The 18,780-nt window shown below is 39.4% G+C and overlaps 1 protein-coding gene across 6 annotated transcripts; it reads left to right on the top strand.

The window, feature by feature from the left end:
* Positions 1 to 530: 530 nt before the first annotated feature.
* On the top strand, positions 531 to 17,715 carry LOC118264424 (protein Gawky). Of its 6 annotated transcripts, none has more exons than XM_035576919.2 (16): positions 531 to 577; positions 2,124 to 2,224; positions 2,825 to 3,833; positions 4,001 to 4,105; positions 4,268 to 4,396; positions 4,488 to 4,672; positions 4,758 to 5,776; positions 5,883 to 6,146; positions 6,427 to 6,583; positions 6,658 to 6,780; positions 6,892 to 7,029; positions 7,112 to 7,272; positions 7,419 to 7,563; positions 7,693 to 8,037; positions 8,160 to 8,279; positions 8,363 to 17,715. In XM_035576919.2, the coding sequence occupies exons 3-16, from the start codon at positions 3,050 to 3,052 to the stop codon at positions 8,609 to 8,611; spliced, it is 3,924 nt and encodes a 1,307-aa protein (XP_035432812.1). In that variant the 5' UTR covers positions 531 to 577; positions 2,124 to 2,224; positions 2,825 to 3,049; the 3' UTR covers positions 8,612 to 17,715. The 6 variants fall into 6 exon arrangements, with proteins under 6 accessions (XP_035432812.1, XP_035432813.1, XP_035432814.1 ...); XM_035576920.2 differs by lacking the exon at positions 531 to 577 and adding an exon at positions 1,062 to 1,234; XM_035576921.2 differs by lacking the exon at positions 531 to 577 and adding an exon at positions 1,063 to 1,234 and having other exon boundaries at positions 3,459 to 3,833.
* The last annotated feature ends 1,065 nt before the right edge of the window (positions 17,716 to 18,780 follow it).

Genomic DNA, 18,780 nt, shown 5'->3' with positions numbered 1-18,780 from the left:
TTAATATTTTATACTGTCCTTACTAGGTGGGAATTTTGTCTAAAAATAGCAAACCGCAAGCAGCAGCTGAACTATTATGAATAAAATTACAAACTTGATTTAATAATAGGTACTTAGATAATTTAATGATAACAAGTAGACATTAAATGTATAATAATTAAATTAAAGAGTTACCCTTACCTACAAATTAAGATGGAAAACAAGCACAAAAATAATATGTAAGTAAGTAATACTACAATATAAAATACGATAATACCTATATGAAAATCTTGGGTTTGTTATATATTTTGCCTAAATATTATACGTAGGTATGGTATTTTAATGATAAATGATTTTATTTTATTTTGGTAACTTAGAAAGAAAGAAGACAAAATTGAAAGGATTGTAATAAAAATAGATCATAATCAATAAATATTTTTTGTTACAAACAGTTAATGAATTAATCTATCTACGTAGTTAGTTAGTAAGTACCTCACCTACTAAAATTTTAATTAAAATAAAATGACAGAATAGGCATGTCATTAAGTTTACCTAACCAATCTTGTTTACAACCTTTACCTAGGTACCTATATAGTAGGTGAGTACCTCCTCTATAAATCATGTAAAAATTAACCATAGCTACTTATATACTTACCTAACTACACATTAAAACAGAATATGCATAAAATTTAGCTAAGTAAGCAGGTATAAGGCTAGGTTGGCTGTATATAGCAAATTAATTAGCTACTTGTATCAATCACATATCCCCGTGTTATTGTACTTAGATGGACAATTAAGAAACGGAGGCTCTCAAGTTCGTTTAATATCGATTTTATATGATTATTTAGCAGTTTTTAGTACCCCAGTTAGTTACAAGGTATCCATAGTCAATCGAATATCTGTCTATAGATATAGAAATACACAACAGTATAAAAATAGGTATGTATTCGTACGGTATTATTATAGGTACATATTTATAGATAGATACTATAGATAATACCTCTGCCTCTGCATATTGAAAGTTATAGGTAGGTATAGTAAATTGCTATAACCCGACCACGGCTAAAATGCGGTAACTTTGTACGTAGTCTGAATCGTTTCTGTACGTCATAAATTGGTCGCATTTCATAGCTCTCGTGCGAACCCCGACGACGAAATCATTCCATCCAGCCGTCGAAGCCGTGTTCTCGGGGGTTTGGGATTGTGATTTTGTATAAATCCATAAGTTATGTGCCAACAACATTACAAAACAGAGGTAAGTCCTAAATAAGGCTAGATTTTCGAAGAAGTTCTTTATGTCGTCGTTGATGGCTCTGGGCATTTATGGCATCGCTTTCTCAGGCGTATGTTTGTTCTCCCTCCAACAAACGGGATGTCAGCGACATGTTTAATTCTCTGTCTCATTCCTTCTAGTAATATAACACCGTTGTGCTCGGTCGTGTCACGTAAGATTTTTTGTATTTTTGCTTGATTAGAGTGTGATTTTTGAGGAAGTTTTGTAATATTCATGTCAATTAAGTGTTTGTGTATGTGGGGAACTAATTTGTTTCAAAAATATTTGCTTTATTCGGATGATATGGGTCGTGCTAACTTTCACTCTAGATATAGATAGGTACCGTGGAAGATATAGCATAGATAGATACATGTATACGACTGTAGATATTCAACATCGAGTCGCCAAGTCTCAAGGCCGAAATACACAAATATATAGGTATATAATGTAAGAAAAGAATATTGGTTTTTAGAGGAATGTGAAAACTGAACTGAGAAATTGTGATTCTATAACATTTTATTCTTGATAATTTCGGTGTGACCATAAGTACTTGCGTCGTATTACATCGCTCGTATACGTTTTGGAATGGCGTATTGTGAAACACCATTATGATTTTTGATTTGAAGATTGCTTTATCGTATCATTGCGACGTAAATCTAAAACTTATAAATTTTGATGTAATTCACTTTTGATGTATCTATCTATGCTGTGCGAGTACAAAGCACTGATCCAAGTGACCTTTTTTTTTGATCCAGATAACCTCAAAATGATCATGTACTTAGTTATTGTTAAGACCCGCGTATTGATTTTTATTAATTGTTTATGTTAAGTGTCAATGGGACCAATAAATTGTGAACTCTTTGTCTCACAGATAATCTGAAACGTTACGAGCTGACTGTAAAGCTGCTCTAAGGATCTGCCGAGCCCGCATTATCTGTGATATACAGCTCAGCCTCTCGTCCGTCCTATAAGGTAAGCTTCATTTAATATCACACTTGTATGTCTTGAGAGCAGAGATTGGAATCCATTTAATGTGAAACTGTCTTCATTCTTATTTATATTTATTGATTGAGTTGAGTACTACAAGTTATTCTAAGTAGCCATACCTACAATCAAATTATTTGGTATTGAAAGGGCACTATTGTGGATTTACTTAAATTCTTCATTGTAAACTACCTGTAGTATCCCCTTTGTAATTAACATTTTAGGATGCTAGCTTCAAATGAGATTCATTGACGGATGTCAAACATACCTTCGCACGGTTCAGTAATTCTTAAAATTCATAATATTTGAGCTAATCTAGTCAAGTCAACAGCATACTCTTATATTGAACTTGCTGCGAGATGCCATTGCAAAAAAATAAAACACAAAATTACTGCGAGTATTTTAGAAGTTATAAAGTAAAATTTTTAATTGATTTTGAAATTGTCATTATAAGTCCTTGAATATGCAATCAAATTATGATCCATAAATGGAATTTTTAAGTTTAGAGGAAGATTTTAAAACACGTAGAATGCATTAATGCAAGACACAAGTAAGCTGTTTGCTGATACAATGTTGTGTACTTTATAGGGCTGGGCCAATCGGGGCTAGGAGGCGAGTCCGCAGCAGCTTCCAGTGGTGATCTCACCTTGTCCTCTACCATAGAGGCACTAAACACTGCTACCTGCTTTATTGACTGCATCACTACGAACCATTGTTACTTAGTTTATAATTGAAACAATATGCTATCTGTGAACATAAGTTTAATGTTAGGTCAAATCTGTAGAAAATTATTCTATTTATAATAATTGTCTGATGTCTAATGTTTCTGTAATATTATGTGTTCGACATCTAATTAAGGATAATTGTTACTCCAATATTAATACTGTTACCGAACCAATGCAATGTAATTACTCCACCTTGATGTTGGTGGTGAACACAAATAATTTTGGTGCTTTTCAAGTTGAGAAGAATGAAAGTCATGAAGCTAGTGTAAAAATGGTAGATTTAAATATTTATAATGTAGAATTTGTTGTTAGTGTCCAACAAAACCAAATGATTGGCGAAACGCCTAACTACTGCATTCCTTTAACGATTAACGCCATAACAGTCCAGGGTATCTCATACAGTGACCCATATTTCAGTAGCTTTAACTTAAACTATAAGATGGCGTTCGGAGCGCCGGAGCATATGAACAAGTCTGATTACGCTTTTAAATCCTCAGTTTGTATTATACGAGATGAGCCTTGCGATACGCAACTACTAAACGACAAGTCTGCTCATAATATGATATCCAAAACGAAAACTCGAATCATTACTAATGAAGACAAGTCTGTGAAGACATACCATGACAATAATGAATTGGAAGTTGGTTACGACAAACCCGCCAATAAAACGGCTTTGCGAATGTTCGCGAACGGTGATCTCACCTTCGACGCTATGTTGGAACTCACGAAAAACGAGGATCGAATTATCAAGGAAATGAAAACTCAAGATGTGGACAGTTGGGGCGTTCCCCGACGCCTTCGACTTTGCGGAGGGGGCGAAAGTTCGCTCAACACCGCTACTGGCTGGGGCAGCCCGCCTGCCTCTAACAACGGTGAGTACGCTTGTTTTTGTCATCCCGCTGACGTCCGACTCAGATATTATACAGTAGGTTGATCGGCACTCAAATATTTGGCAGTACTGCCCGTGGCCGACATAAGAACTATATTTTAACCGTCGTCGGTGATAACAGATTATAAATAGATCTTTTTTCTTTGCCAGCTGGGAATTGGGGCGGTAATTCCAGTGGCCAAACAAATAATGGAACAAACAATACTCAACAATGGAATAACACGGCTCAGCGCCCGCCCACTTCTCAAGCAGACAGTAAGTTGTTTTAATATCGTCACTAAATGATGAAGTCATCAAAATAAAATTTGCTTCTATTGTTGGCAAACGACAGTTACAGTGATTAGAAATTAATTACATTTAACATTATGGATGTAGTTATTTCATATAGGTGCTTATGGTTGGGATTCTTTCTTGCAGTGAACAGCAACAAGGGGAATGGCAATCAAATGCCCCCAACTAGTGGCGCGTCTGCACAGAATTGGCAAAGCTCCCCGCCAAACATGCCAAATGCTCAGCCTAACAACAATGGTGCACCAACGAGCAATGGTTTGTTGACAATCAAAATAAAATGCATAACAGCGTGGATTGCGTGTTTTATTGATATTTGGGTTAATTTTATTATAATTCTTTCACCTAGGTACGAACAACGCGGGTAACGGAAACAATGGCGGTACTAATCCACCCAATTCAACTTCAAATTCGAATGGTCCTACTTCAGCCAATGGTAACAATGGCAACAACGCCAACAGCACTTCCTCTGCCAAGATTGAGCAACTGAATTCAATGAGAGAAGCTTTGTTTAGTCAAGATGGCTGGGGAGGCGTAAGTCATTTTAACCGACTTCTATCGTGTTATTATTCAAACATTTCAATGAAAACCCTTTTTTCAATAATTTATTACTTTTCAGCAACATGTGAATCAAGACACAAATTGGGATGTACCTGGCACTCCTGAGCCTGGTCCGGGCAAAGTAGAAAACCAACCAGCTGGAGGTCCCCCTGCCTGGAAACCGAATATTAATAATGGCGCATTCCTTGGCACCGATCTATGGGAGGCTAACTTACGAAATGGTGGACAACCACCGCCGCAACCCGCCTCAAAAACGCCATGGGGTCACACGCCTACTACAAACATTGGTGGTACATGGGGAGAAGATGATGATGTCGCAGACTCTGCTAACGTGTGGACCGGCCCACCGCCACCACAGCAGTGGCCCGCAGGACCACCGCAACACGCGCAACAGTGGGGCGTACCTAAGAAAGATGATTGGAACGCGTGGGGTGAATCTCATCGCCCTGTAGATCCACGTATTGATCCTCACCGCTCTAGTGATCCGCGCCAACAAAGCGCTGACCCACGCCACGACTTGCGTGGAGGAATATCTGGCCGCCTTAACGGAGATATGTGGAGCCAGCATCATCAACACACAGCCGGACCTAACAAAATGATGCCCGGTGGCGTCAATCAGTGGGGTGCACAAGGACCCAAAGACCCAATCAAGGGATCAGGTTGGGAGGAACCATCGCCTCCGGCGGCACGTCGCGCTCCCGGTGGCTTCGATGATGGAACCTCTTTGTGGGCACAGCGCGGAATGGGTGGCATGGCAGCTCGCGGGCCTCAGGGTCCCCCCGGCCCCCAACGCATGCCGCCCACGCCTACCAAGCCCGATGCCGTATGGGGCGCTCACGCCCAACGCAATGGCTCCTGGGAAGAGCCACATACGCCAGCGTGGCCTGACCGCGATGCGCCTGCCTGGCCTGATGCGTCTGGACCGGCATTGTGGCCTGTACCTAAGCCCAAACCTGCTGGACCTGGTACTGCATGGCCTGATGATATTGGTGAATGGGGTGGACCGAAACCGCAGCAAGGTGGCCCTCTGGGCAAGCAGTTGCCTAAAGAAATGGTGTGGAACAGCAAGCAGTTCAGGTAATTATTTACAACTATAAATAGCACATTTATATCTAAGTGGTTTATTTTCATACATGTGATTTTAGAGAGCTATTGTGTGTGACACCTGTACTTGTTATCATAGGTTCCTCGTTGAGATGGGTTTCAAGAAAGAGGAAGCAGAGGCAGCATTGCGCAGCCGCGATATGAACGCTGAAGAGGCGTTGGAAATGCTAGCCAGCGCTCGCGGAGACGGGTGGCGACGTGATGAACACTTCGGTGGCCACCACGGCGGCCCCTTCCAGCCTCCACCGTCAGTGCCCGCGGTGTCTCCCGCCGTCGTGCAGAAGATCCTCAACCAGCCGCCGCCGCCTACCCAGCAGCACCACCAGTCTTACAACCCGAACAGGTAAAAGATAAACCTGAAAAAGGTCAAAGTGCATCAGTATGTTCCCACTTGCGTGCTATCTCCTTCTGACCTTTATGATCTTCAAATGACCTTGCGATGAAGGTTAGAATGTCACAAAATGTAAACATAGTTGAGGAAAATGTTTAAACTTTCGTTTTCTTAACTCATGGTGTTTACAAATAATTATTACATAAGAATACAACTTGTGTTTATAAACAAGTGAGTCATTAACTTCTGTGAATCGACTTTGTTGCATTCTAAATAAATATCAAAATTGTAGTGGTACGGGTAATGGCGGGCAGCCGAGCGCAGCGCAACTACGCATGCTCGTGCAGCAGATACAAATGGCGGTGTCAGCTGGGTACCTGAACCATCAGATCCTGAACCAGCCTCTGGCTCCTCAAACTCTCGTACTTCTGAATCAACTGCTGCAACAGGTAAATAAATGGGACTTTGTTAATGGAAACTTTTATATATGGCAGTATTTCTACATTTATGTTTTGTTTTACAGATTAAAGTTCTCCAGCAGTTGTTGCAACAGAACTCTCTTGCTATGACCAAGGGTCACTCATCTCTGGCGCTGCAGTATTCTGTACAAATCACTAAGGCTAAGCAGCAGATTACGGCTCTCCAAGTAAGTTTTCATAAAACGAATTGTGACCGTTCAACTTTTAAAATTGGTTTGGCGGTCGTTTGAAATTGGGGGTTTTTAAAAATTAATTATTAATATTTTGAATGTGTTTAGAACCAGATAACAGCCCAGCAAGCTCTGTACATGAAGCAGCAAGCTGGCAGCTCGGACTTGTTCAAGCAGGGCCATGATCCTATCGCCCAGTTGCAGAACAACTTTAGTGACATGACTATTCCGAAAGACACTCAAGGGGTAAGCTACATTTCGTAATTTTCAGCTTTTCAATTAGGCATTTTTGTTTGAAAGAAATGCTAATTTTGGTGATTTTGTACAGGGTTACGGCAGCAGCAGCGGTAACCAACAGTCTCGCCTGAACCAATGGAAGCTGCCGTCTCTGGATAAGGACGGCGAGGGCTCCGAGTTTAGCCGCGCTCCAGGAACTGCCAAGTCTACCACGAGCCCACAGCTCAACCAACTTGGCCTGCAACCTGATTCGTATGTTGACACATCCTGGCTTGTTGAATAAAATTGCCTTTTCCAAACAAAAAACTGCTATTGTAAATTGATCATTATTTTAATTCCGGGTTGCTGGTATTTGCTTAAATTTGTCTTTTGAAACTAATGTGTGTTGTGATCTTTAGGACTTGGGGAGTCGGCCGTGGCTCTGAAGGTTGGGGTGACAGCAGTGCTGATGTAGCTGACGGCAAAGATGCCTGGCCATCACACCCAGTGCACCAACCTGTGTATGACTTGGTTCCTGAATTTGAACCTGGCAAGCCATGGAAGGTAAACATTTGTCAAGAATTTTATGACGATTTTAACATTTGTGTATGACTAGACATTCGTAAGTGTTAAGTTACGACTTTACGTCTTGAGATAAAAAAAGGGATTGAAACATAACTGTATTAAACACAGGGCAACCAAATGAAGAACGTAGAAGACGACCCGGCGATGACTCCAGGCTCCGTAGTGCGGTCCCCACTGTCACTGGCGGCCATCAAGGACTCCGACATGCTGGGCGGTAAGACTTCCCCGCCCGGGGGCGAGCGCTCGCTGTCCTCGTCCACGTGGAGCTACGCGCCCCCCGGAGGCGCGGGCGCCGGCGCCGGCCTGAAGTCTGACGCGTGGGGCGCCAAGCCGCGGCCCGCGCCCCCCGGCCTCAACAAGGCGTGGCCCCAGCACCACAACAACGCGCCCCCGCGCGCCGTGCCCTCCTGGCAGGCCTCCACATGGCTACTGCTCAAGAACCTCACTGCTCAGGTACTATACATTTTTTTATAAAATATTGTGACTTCCCAAGTAGAACTTTTTATTGAATCTATTAGTTTTAGTGTGTTATATTATTGATTGATGAAATTACAATAACAAGTTTCATTTATTAGATCGATGGGTCCACTCTGAAGACGCTCTGCGTTCAGCATGGCCCTCTCCAGAACTTCCACTTGTACTTGAACCAGGGCCTCGCCCTCGCCCGCTACTCGACGCGCGAGGAGGCCGCTAAGGTCAGTATCTAGACTAGATCCGTTAGTTGTGTTATGTTGAGTGAGTAGGCGTGCAGTATGTTGACGTTCGGTTCCGTGTGCAGGCCCAGATGGCCCTGAACAACTGCGTGCTGAGCAACACGACGATCTTCGCGGAGTCGCCGGCGGAGTCGGAGGTGCAGCTGATCCTGCAGCACCTGGGGTCGGGCGGCGGCGGCGCGTGGCGCGGCGGCCAGAAGGACGGCTGGGGCGGGTTCGCGGCGCTGTGGCCCGACTCGCACGACCAGCGCGCCACGCCGTCCTCGCTCAACTCCTTCCTGCCGCCCGACCTGCTCGGAGGCGAGTCTATCTAAGGCGCGAAGGAGATCTGTACAGATGCATTTGTCCGTGTCGATCAGGTTTCGGTCCTAATTTCGTTTCGGTCGCGGTCGCTCGGAAGTGTCGCCTCGGTCATTCCTGAGGTGCAAATTTTTTATGGTTAGCGTAAAATCTTCGATTTGGATAGTATAAATAGTATTTATCGATCGGCCGGCAAGTCGCTCGATCGTCGAAGGCGCGAGTTTAGGATCGAAGCTTTAGGTGTCTAGTTGTAATTACGCTTTACCGTCCCCCGTACGGGGATCGACTAATTTTATTCGCCTAGTCAGATCATGTCGAGCGCGTCACGTGGCGTCGGAGCACGCGGCGCGACGCGGTCGTGGTAGCCAACTGTCCACATACTATATTATCTTACTGTGTTTTAAGTGTTCATGTAGAATATTTAGTGTATATAAGAATTATACATATACAATGGCAAATTAAACTGTATCGAGGTTTATAAGGAAGAGTCCGGTCGCGGCGGGCGCGGGCCGCACCGCGGTGAGACCGCGCGCGGCCCGCTCCTGCAAATCTACCAAATAATCGTAGGTATCAGATAGCGTAGTGCGTCGCGGGCTACCTCAGTCACACGTCCCGTGGCCTTATTTTATAGCGTATATTTATTTTGTTGTGCTCGAGGGCTGTTGCTGTTTCGCCCGTCGAGCTGCGTTCCGAGTTTCTTTCGTGTTCGTTTTTATTTTCTCGTTTTATCTGTACTTGTCGTATTTTAATTATTATTTATTCTGTTTTGAATTCTCACTCGCATAGAGCCCTCGTTTTCCAGTAGTGATATTTTATTCAGCAATAAACGTGTAAGTGCATTTCGCCCACTAACAAATCTTTTACGATTAGTTGTAATTTTATAAAGGTAACAAAATTTGAAAATTATGAGATTTGAAGTGCATTCTTGTAGCGGTAAATTCCTTTAAGCCGTATAGTCTGATGCAAACGAGTATATAGTTATATGCGTTAGGAGCGAGCGATGGCAGTCGCCAGCAAGTACAAGGTGGGACGCGCGCTCCCTTGCAATCCAGTAATCCTGTGATGTAAAGTATCTTGCCTAATGTAAGGATAATCTATTTTGTTGGAGAGTATCATAGCGCGAGTTGCAGGCGGTCGGCCTCCGCCGAAGCGACCGTATCCCCAAATTTTTTCCAGTATTTGTGATTGAAGTGCCACTTTATGTTTAATATAATGAAACGATTATCTAGATTATACGATTAACGTAAGGGTAACCTAATATAATAAATTGAAAATTGTTTTATCATTTTATATTACACATACATTTGTGAGAAATGTTATTAAAGTACTATAATTGAACAGTAATTAAATATTACACTTTTGTGTATAGGTAAGAATAAAGTTCTAACTTAAATTTAGCCATATCAATATCTATTTAAATAAAAGATTTGTGGTATTTTCTATAGGCTCAATTTGAACGTTATTCAAAGTGACATATGCTTTAGATATTCTGTTAATAATATACTTGTAGCCGTAGGTTTGTCGGTATTACATAATTGTAGGTGTAAGTTTACATTTAAGTCCTATCGTAGAGTTCAATAAGCATACAACTGATATTTAACGGCAACGATTGCACGTGTAAGTTAAAGTTCGTTATCATAAAGTTTATTTACACTTTTATTTACTTTTTAATTTATTGATGGTGTGCCACAGAGATACTCTGCCAAAATATAAAATTACCAATTATTACGGGATTAGAATAGTAGAGCGCGAGGCAGCAGGCGCAGGCAGGCAGACACACGGGCCTCGCGCCTCCGAGTCGCTCCGAGTCGATCCGAGTCGCTCCGAGTCGCTCCGAGCCGATCCGAGTCGATCCGAGTCGCTCCGTCGCGACGACCCACCGCGCCCGGCCGACCGGTCGCCGCGCGCCCCCCGACGACTTATTATGTAAATTGTATCTGTATTTCGAACATCTTCCAGTGTTTTTATGATAAAACGATTTTAGACTTAAGTTAGTTATAAGCGATTCGCTGTACCTTGTCGAGCCCCGGCTCGCATACTCTTCACAAATTAATTAATTAAGTTAGGTGAACGCGATTTGGACGTGTCAGTGCGTTTGAACTCTGTTCGCTTCGGACCTGTAGTAGTCTAGTGTTAAATGTTTCGATGTGTGATGTGTTCATTTAGAAACAATGTTAGCAATTGTCATTACTACCGTATTATCATACTATAGGGACCGACGGCAGTTTGCGTTTTCATCACTGCATATTCTTCGTTGCCTTTCGCGATTTGTATCAGATACAGATTTAGTTTGAACGCGGAGCTGATATTTCCTTACGTCCGCTCGTGCGGCAGACGTCGGCCGTCGTCGGCGCGGCGTCTGGACACAGTCGGGTCGTTGGTACGAAGGCATATATGCGGCCGAACTATTTGATTCGCCTTCCAAGGGGCCATAATCGAGATTGTCACGGAGTTTAATGTTAGGTGCCAAAGAGTGATTATCAAAGATGTCCGGAACAACTGATTGCATTTCTCTGCTTGATAAAGATTCTTCCAAAATTTGAAATTATATTCGCGGTACGGGTTAATGATCTGATGTTCCTATAACATTTCGTGTTACGTCTATGCAACAATAGTGCACGTATAAAACAGACAAATGTCAATTCTATGTATTGTTAAAGCTCAATTTAAGTGATGAGGGTGTTTCTTTTACCGATTGATAGAATAATAAAGAGTCTAGGTATTATTTTAATTAACTGATATTGTTCTGTCCAATTCTACACCAATATTCGATAACGCCTAAATCTCAGTTGTTTACTCTGGTGCAAATTTAAATTTAATGATACAGCAATAAAATATTTCATATTTAATTTTTTATAAAGTTTTTTCCATTATAAGGTTAGACAAGCCGAACAAACGGAGAGTATAATAACCAGTGCCCTTTAGAATACGTCATCCATAGATTAAAGACGAAAGAAGTTTATGCCTTTAAAATTTTAGTCAGTTAAAGTTATCAGTACTTAATAAATAAAGGATTATACATATTGTAAAGTGGACGTATTTTAAATGTGTAGTGTCGGTAGCAGTATATGGTGTTAGAGTAGAGGTGGGTCGGTAGAGGTGTCCGCGTCCGCGCACACAAGGTTGTGAGTAGCGGCCATCGCGCCGCGCTAACTGAATCTCCCCTCGGTTCAATGACTGCATCATTATTTCCTGCACACAATTATTGCGCCATGTGCAATTTAGTCTGTGTTATTATTATGTTGTTGTGTATTTATATGATACGTCTATACTGTAATATGTATATATTGTGGAATTTTATTCGTAAAAATTTAATACGCTTCATGCTTCTCTTTTAATAACATTTTCGTGATTTGTTTCTGTTATTTAGAATAAATTTACGTACCTACAAGTAATTATAATAATGATCATAGATGTAAATATAAGTAAAATAATAAAAAAAAAATTAAAAAACCAAAAAAAAAATTAAAAAAATATATAAAGAAAAGCAATTAAAAGAAACCAATGATTGTGCCTCAATGAACTGTGGTACGTTACCGTAACCGATGGCAGGTGTAATCGTTTCCTTTTCAAAATGTATTGATATGAATTGTGCGCCTAGGCACCGCTCTGTGACTAGCTGTAGACAATATAAGGCTGCGAGCAGCGGGGTTCGCGCCCACGCCTTGTGTAATCATTAATGAGCTTAGCTATGTTTTACTTTTATTGTAATAAGTGTTATTTCATCAATCAACATTTTATATATATACCTACGTATATGTAAATATTTTTATCTATTTATTTTCGGTTTTCATGAAGTTTACCCGAATTAACGTGTAATCTTAAAATTAATTGGTTATTTTGGAGTGAGATCATGCGCGTGTCGCGTGTTTCGAACGATCGCATCTATTCCATAACACTTGAATGCCAAAGTCGATGTCTGTAAGCCATTGGACGACCGCTTGTGTTGTTGACATAAACTACGTGGATCTCTGACATCACAACAAACTATTGATCGTACAAATAGGAGCCATTAATACTGACAGCCGACGCTTAGGTCGCTGTTGTCTCTCCAAGCTGCTCTGGTGTTATTTTAGCTCAACTATTCAAGTAGTTTGCTCATATTGTTGTTAATTTTAATTTTTTATTATCTTAATTATAAAACTTTCCTAGTGTGGAATAAAATTCTAAAGTTATTTTGTAATCTCCAAATTAGCTTTTAATGTACTGAACCATAGCTGATAACTGCAGTGTGTATGGCGTAGGACTCATGCCGCCTAAACGACGCGTAGCGCGTTACTTTATCTTATAGCTTTCTTTCGCTTGTCACTCTACCGTCCCTGTGGCCTTGTCTTAAACTAGATATCATATAAATCGGTAGCTTTATTAGTTAAGCCTCAAATCGTTCTGGTATTCGAATGGATATGTATTTGTGTCACCAAGTTTTATTGTCGATTCGTTCGTGTTGCTAGCGCCAAGAAAGTCGATACAATAGTGGTCGGGATATCGAGCAGCGCGGTTCAAGGGCGCCGGGCCGGTGGCGTGACAATAGTTCGGCTTATTTCTGGCTTGACAGCAGTCGCTGCAGTAGCCCCATTGTGGCACCACTCGCTCGATCAACTGTCTACTCACATATAGGGACCAAGTATCTATGACTATTATCCAGTTTCATTTTGCGCTGAATTCAATAATACCTAAATAAGCTGAACATTGCACACTAAAAGACATTCTCATTTTCCATTGTTACTAGATGCGTTTGCCGTCGCGTGTTACAGACGATGTTACTTATAATACGACATATTGATAGTGATAGTGCGTACGATATTCAGGAGGGCCTTTTAATTTAAATAAGGTTAAAGTTTTGCTTGTTGTCTTTATTTATATATATTTTTGTACGTTGCGTCGTTGACGTCCTAATACAATAGAGAACACATTAGGTGATATCTACAAAGAAACTAGTCTTCCTTATTTACGAGGGATCGTGTTGAGATGGCGGGGACGCGTGACGTCGACACAAGAGGCAATCATTCCTCTAGTCTTGTTATGTGGTGCGAATAAGTGAATACCAAATATAAAATAACGAAGGCTTTGACGTTAGTGTGTAGAGGTTACGTATCGATAGGTCGGCCCGAGCAGCTTGGACTGTCAATCTTACAAGGGAATGGTTGGGTAGTATTATTATAATGCATTTATTTCTCTTTTTTTCATAGTCACTCAATCATATATTTAATTGAGCTAATGCCTAAAAATTGGAATATCAGAGTTTATTTAGGATGTTCATATTTTACATTTTAGTGTTTAAATATCTAAAATTTACCTTAATTATAGTGAATGGATTTTTGTATTATTGGAATATATAGCTGTAAGACATAGGGTGTTCTTGATAAAACACAAACAACTGATTATAAACAAAATAATAAAAAAATGTACTGAGTGACTTTACGTGTAAACAGAGGGCCATTGATAAAAATGTTGAACTAAGCTAAATTCTCTATGTGGTAATTTAACTAAATGTGATTGCTGAGAATATTTTAACTGCTATGATGTATAGATGTAATAGAGCAGTAAGTCTGCACGTTTCTGTTGGCGTACAAGTGACGTGCACCCCGGTAGACACATCGCGGCTCTGCCTTACTTTCGGATACTTGAGTAAAGTTGCATTTGATTCGACGAGTACTATGTAGCGTAATATATATGTATGTATGTGTACAAGGCCAACCCCCACCAACAGTTAATTGATGCAGTAGACTCGGACTGCTGCTCGCTAACTACACACTGCTTCTCTAGTCTCTCTCGCATTCATGTATCGCACGTAGCGACGTGCGAGTGATTATAATCGAGCATAATTTAACGATCATATCCTATATGAAACTAGTTTATATTCGTATTATTCTTTCATTAGATCTCTGTTGTACCTGTGTCAAATTGTTTATATTCAATGTTCATTTGTACTATAAGAGAAGTGTACCGGTCTCGACCACACCGTGCTTGACATATACGTAATCGCGTACTTCGAACGACCAAATTCGTTAATGTTCCACTAAAGTACTAATAACCTCTCAATATTTAGATATTTCTATTGGCGTCAAAAATCAATACTCTGCGGTCTTAAATTAGTCACTTTTGTACCTTGATTGTACTTGTACTTGAATAATATCCTATGTAAGTGAGGAACGACTAATCCAATTCTGAAATATACTTAATTTAAATTTTGACAGACTGATATCTGTGATTAAGAAAATATTTTTAATATTGTCCAGTGAGTCGGATGAGAATATTTATTTTATTAGAGGTCTCCTACTGCCAGCGGCACATGTTATGTGACGAGACATAATATTTAACTGCTTCGTATATTTTTTTACTTTAGTATCGAATGTATCGAGCTGGAATACATTTGGAAGACCATTTTATGAGTGGACTAGTACCGTTGTCGGTTTATGTTGTACAAAACGAACAAGCTTAATTAGTAATTAAAACCCCACCATGTAATGATATAGTGTACCGATATATCCCAATGAAAGTAAGTTAACACTCAGTATCATGACATCACCGCCGCTCCAGGGCGGAGACTGATCACAACAATTTATTTCGAGTACCACCGATGTCATCTGAAATTTGTTTTAAATAATTGATCTTTGAACGTTGCATATCGTCTACATTTCTAATTCGAATTATTTTGTTGTATTCATATCCGTGGTTCCCGTGATGTGCGTTAAGTTTTGTAATCGTAAAACCTTAAGTTATCATAATAATGAATACTAAATTGATTGTCCCCTAGTATTGTAGTGAGTCACATCTCTATAAAGTATGAACGATTGGCGTTGTTTTATAATAAAAATAATATTTTTCGGTACCACCTTTGAGTTAAAGTACAATGTAGTATATAAAGCATGTTTCAGCGACGTATTTCATTATAACAATATCAATATAACTAATTGATAAGTTTAGCGTAGACTTAGGCTGTCTCGTCTCACGTTACACCAATAATATTAATAATTAATAATTCTCCTTGGTATTGTATTGGAACACTTAATAAATAAGCAGATACTAAATTATTTCATAATTATATCAATAGGCTAAATATATTCGAAAAAAAAACTAAAAGATTTTTCTGTGTAAATCTCTGTGATGGGAAAAATTTATTCTAAAGATCTAGTATTAACTGAAAGTGACACGAGGGTCGTACTATGAAGCATTTTCCTTGCGTTTGCAGGAGATCCAAGTATATGTACGCTAAACTCATATGAAGCACATCTTTGTCGAACGCACGGAATATTAGTCTGTATTGCATTTCATGCTAGGACCCGAGTTTCATGGTGACTTTAAAAGTTGAACTTTTCAGTCTTTTCGCGCAAAGGGTTGTGTATTATTTTTTATGTAGTACAAAATGTGTTCGCAATTTGATTGCTGCTGTAGTGTTCCTTATGTTCTTCAAATTATCTTTGTTGGGTATTTATTTTGAAACTTTGTATTCTCAATGTCTAAAGTATAATATGTAATAATATAATTATGATCGTAATAATAATGAGGCATGCGTAAGTAATTTTCACGTAGTAAGTTTATGAACGGCTGCCTTAATAGTAATATGAATTTGTATTGATCTGTACACCATCCTCTACGTATGTTCCGTCACGTACCAAATAATAGCGTAGCGGCTGCCCCGCGGCGAGCGCCCGCGTGCCTCTGTCACACTCGTCCTACACCTATACTTGTTGTAGATCTATTTTTGCAAGGGCCGTGTTTTTAGACATCGCCGTCTCCATTTACATAAGGTGTAGACAGTAGCACAGATGCGAATGGTCGGCTGCGTCCGAGGCATCGGCAGCGGTTCTATGTTCTTATATCTGTATTACCTCATTCAATAACCTCACATAGTATGTCCTATCTATATCAATGTATTTATCGATTCTCTGTACTTATCAAACGCACTGCACTGTTATTTGGTACACAATTTTAACAATTTCTTTAAGTTAATTAAGGGTTTATCATGAATTTTATCAGTGTATCAAATAGTCGATATATTTTACTGTTATTTTTCTGATACTACCTTAAAAGCAATGTATATTAACAAACAAAGCAGGAGAACAATAATTATTATGTAAGTGTAACAGTTAGTGAATTTAAGTGTGCTATTTTCCATTCCAGAACTCAACGATATCATTGTTCTTGTAATACTTATGTTCGGGTTTTAAAAATGTTATTATTGTATTTAACTAAACCTTATGTGATTGAAATGCAATGTTTAGAAGTATTTTTATTCTTTATTTTTTACCATTAATTAATAATAGTTAGTAGAGATCTATTTGAGAGTCTAATGTATCAATTATTTGTAAAGTTGGCTGTAACTAATTAGAAGTTACAATAAGTAGAAATATTTTAATATAAACATTTGGAGCAAATTTTATGTAGATGACAAATAGTTGTTTTGATCATTATGTGAAATGTTGTCTCGTATTGTTAGCGCAATGTGTACGCACAACGGTGAGGCGGGTCGGGCGGTGCGCTCGCGCTCGCACCCCGCGGGCCGCGACTCGCGCCCTCGCCCCGAGCGGCGACGGTGGCAGAGCTCGAGCGCGCCGCCCAGCCACCGGAGGACCCTCTACACTCACTGCACAGCACTGCTAGACTAATTCAGTTATTGCGTAAGGATATTTTTCTTACATTTCGATAAGTGTAATGTTTATAGAATAGGCAATAAATAATGTTTAACAAAAAGTCCCTATTTAATCGAACTGACGACAGAAACGCATGTTATATTTGTGGCCTCTTTATGAAGTAAGATCTAAGTTACATTTTAAAAGAAAATTAATTTTGCTATGCACATAAATGATACTCAATTAATTGCCAAAAAGTAATATATATTCATAGTTCAACAATATTTCTTTTGGGCATATTTACTTTGAATTTATGCAAAACTTAGATTATGAGTAAGTAGGTTGTAGATTATATGTAGAGTGAACGCATATTATATTATTATAATATATCTATATATATTAAAGTAAGGTGAATTTGAGAGGTATCAATTTCTTGTATTGTTCGTAAGTTTAGATAATAAATGGGTTTAGCCATACTTCGGCTGGTTTGATATGTATGTTATCTGATTAATTGTAAAAAAAAAAATAAAAAAAATCATTAAAAACTGTGTTTTATTTATCTCCAACTAATATACCTTGATGTTTGATCATTTTGCCTGTTTTTTGGGAAAGTGTAGACAGATGTTGGTATATGCAATTTCATCCAGTTATGTTGGTACCTATAACACCAGGATGTGGACAGGCCCTAAGTAAAATGCCGTTTATTACTGTAGTTTGGAGCTAAATATCTAATAATGGAAGAAGGAATTGATAGTCCAAACACAAGTTGGGCATGATCGGCTGATGATATTATACAGAAGATAAAAGAATTTTATTAAGTAGACCTAGACAGGGACAGGGATGTAAACATGAAAGAAACTGGAGGAGGCCGTGTTCCAAACAAATATAAACAAGTGTTAGTGTTGTTAACATAATCAAGGGAATACGACTAACGATGGAAGCCAAACGCATCCACAGCAACGTAGCTTAAGGACATCTCTGGTGAAAAAGGACCCTTGCAATACAAACCTATAAATATAGCGAAGTACGCATTATCTAAACAATTATTTTTACTTTCGGTTCTTCCCATGTTCTAAGCGTAAGACTAATGCGTTCAAGTTATGATTATTATTCATTCATTGTATCGTTTAGACATAGGTTTATAAAAATACACCAACTCATTAATTGATATATTCATTAATATCCAATCTGTCACGAATTTTATATTTATCTATGTCGTAAAATCTTTACCTATAAATTTCTTGCGTAAACCGTGTAGGAACGGAGGAAAGACAGGAGAGCGGCGACGGCGCGCGTTAAATATGCAGCAGGCTGAATAATGCAAGCACTTGAGTCCGTGTCGTAGGTACGTACTCTATACTCTATGGTCGCTTTGCGAGACTCGGGAATTTTATTATACAGCCAAGTATTTACTTAGGAACACGGTCTTAACAATGATTGCTAGTAGATGTTTATTGCTTGAATCTTTGATTTGAGTGAGTGATGTAGATCTAGGTACTAAGTTGGCAAATATTTAGGTATGCATGGGTCGATTTTTGTTTAACGTGACTCATTATTAGCAGGTAGGTACTTAATACGCTATAGAAAATTAATATAGCCCAACAATCTTG

This window comes from Spodoptera frugiperda, chromosome 26 (genome assembly GCF_023101765.2).
Source record: "Spodoptera frugiperda isolate SF20-4 chromosome 26, AGI-APGP_CSIRO_Sfru_2.0, whole genome shotgun sequence".
Lineage (NCBI taxonomy): Eukaryota > Metazoa > Arthropoda > Insecta > Lepidoptera > Noctuidae > Spodoptera > Spodoptera frugiperda.
This window is presented reverse-complemented; position numbering and strand designations above follow the sequence as displayed.

Bases quoted from the DNA above. Each gene is read 5' to 3' on its own strand.
- LOC118264424 (XM_035576919.2), top strand. From the start codon at position 3,050: ATGTCTAATGTTTCTGTAATATTATGTGTTCGACATCTAATTAAGGAT. The intron at 4,397-4,487 runs GTTTGTTGACAA...TCTTTCACCTAG, and splicing joins TGGTGCACCAACGAGCAATG to GTACGAACAACGCGGGTAAC. The intron at 7,273-7,418 runs GTATGTTGACAC...TGTGATCTTTAG, and splicing joins CTTGGCCTGCAACCTGATTC to GACTTGGGGAGTCGGCCGTG.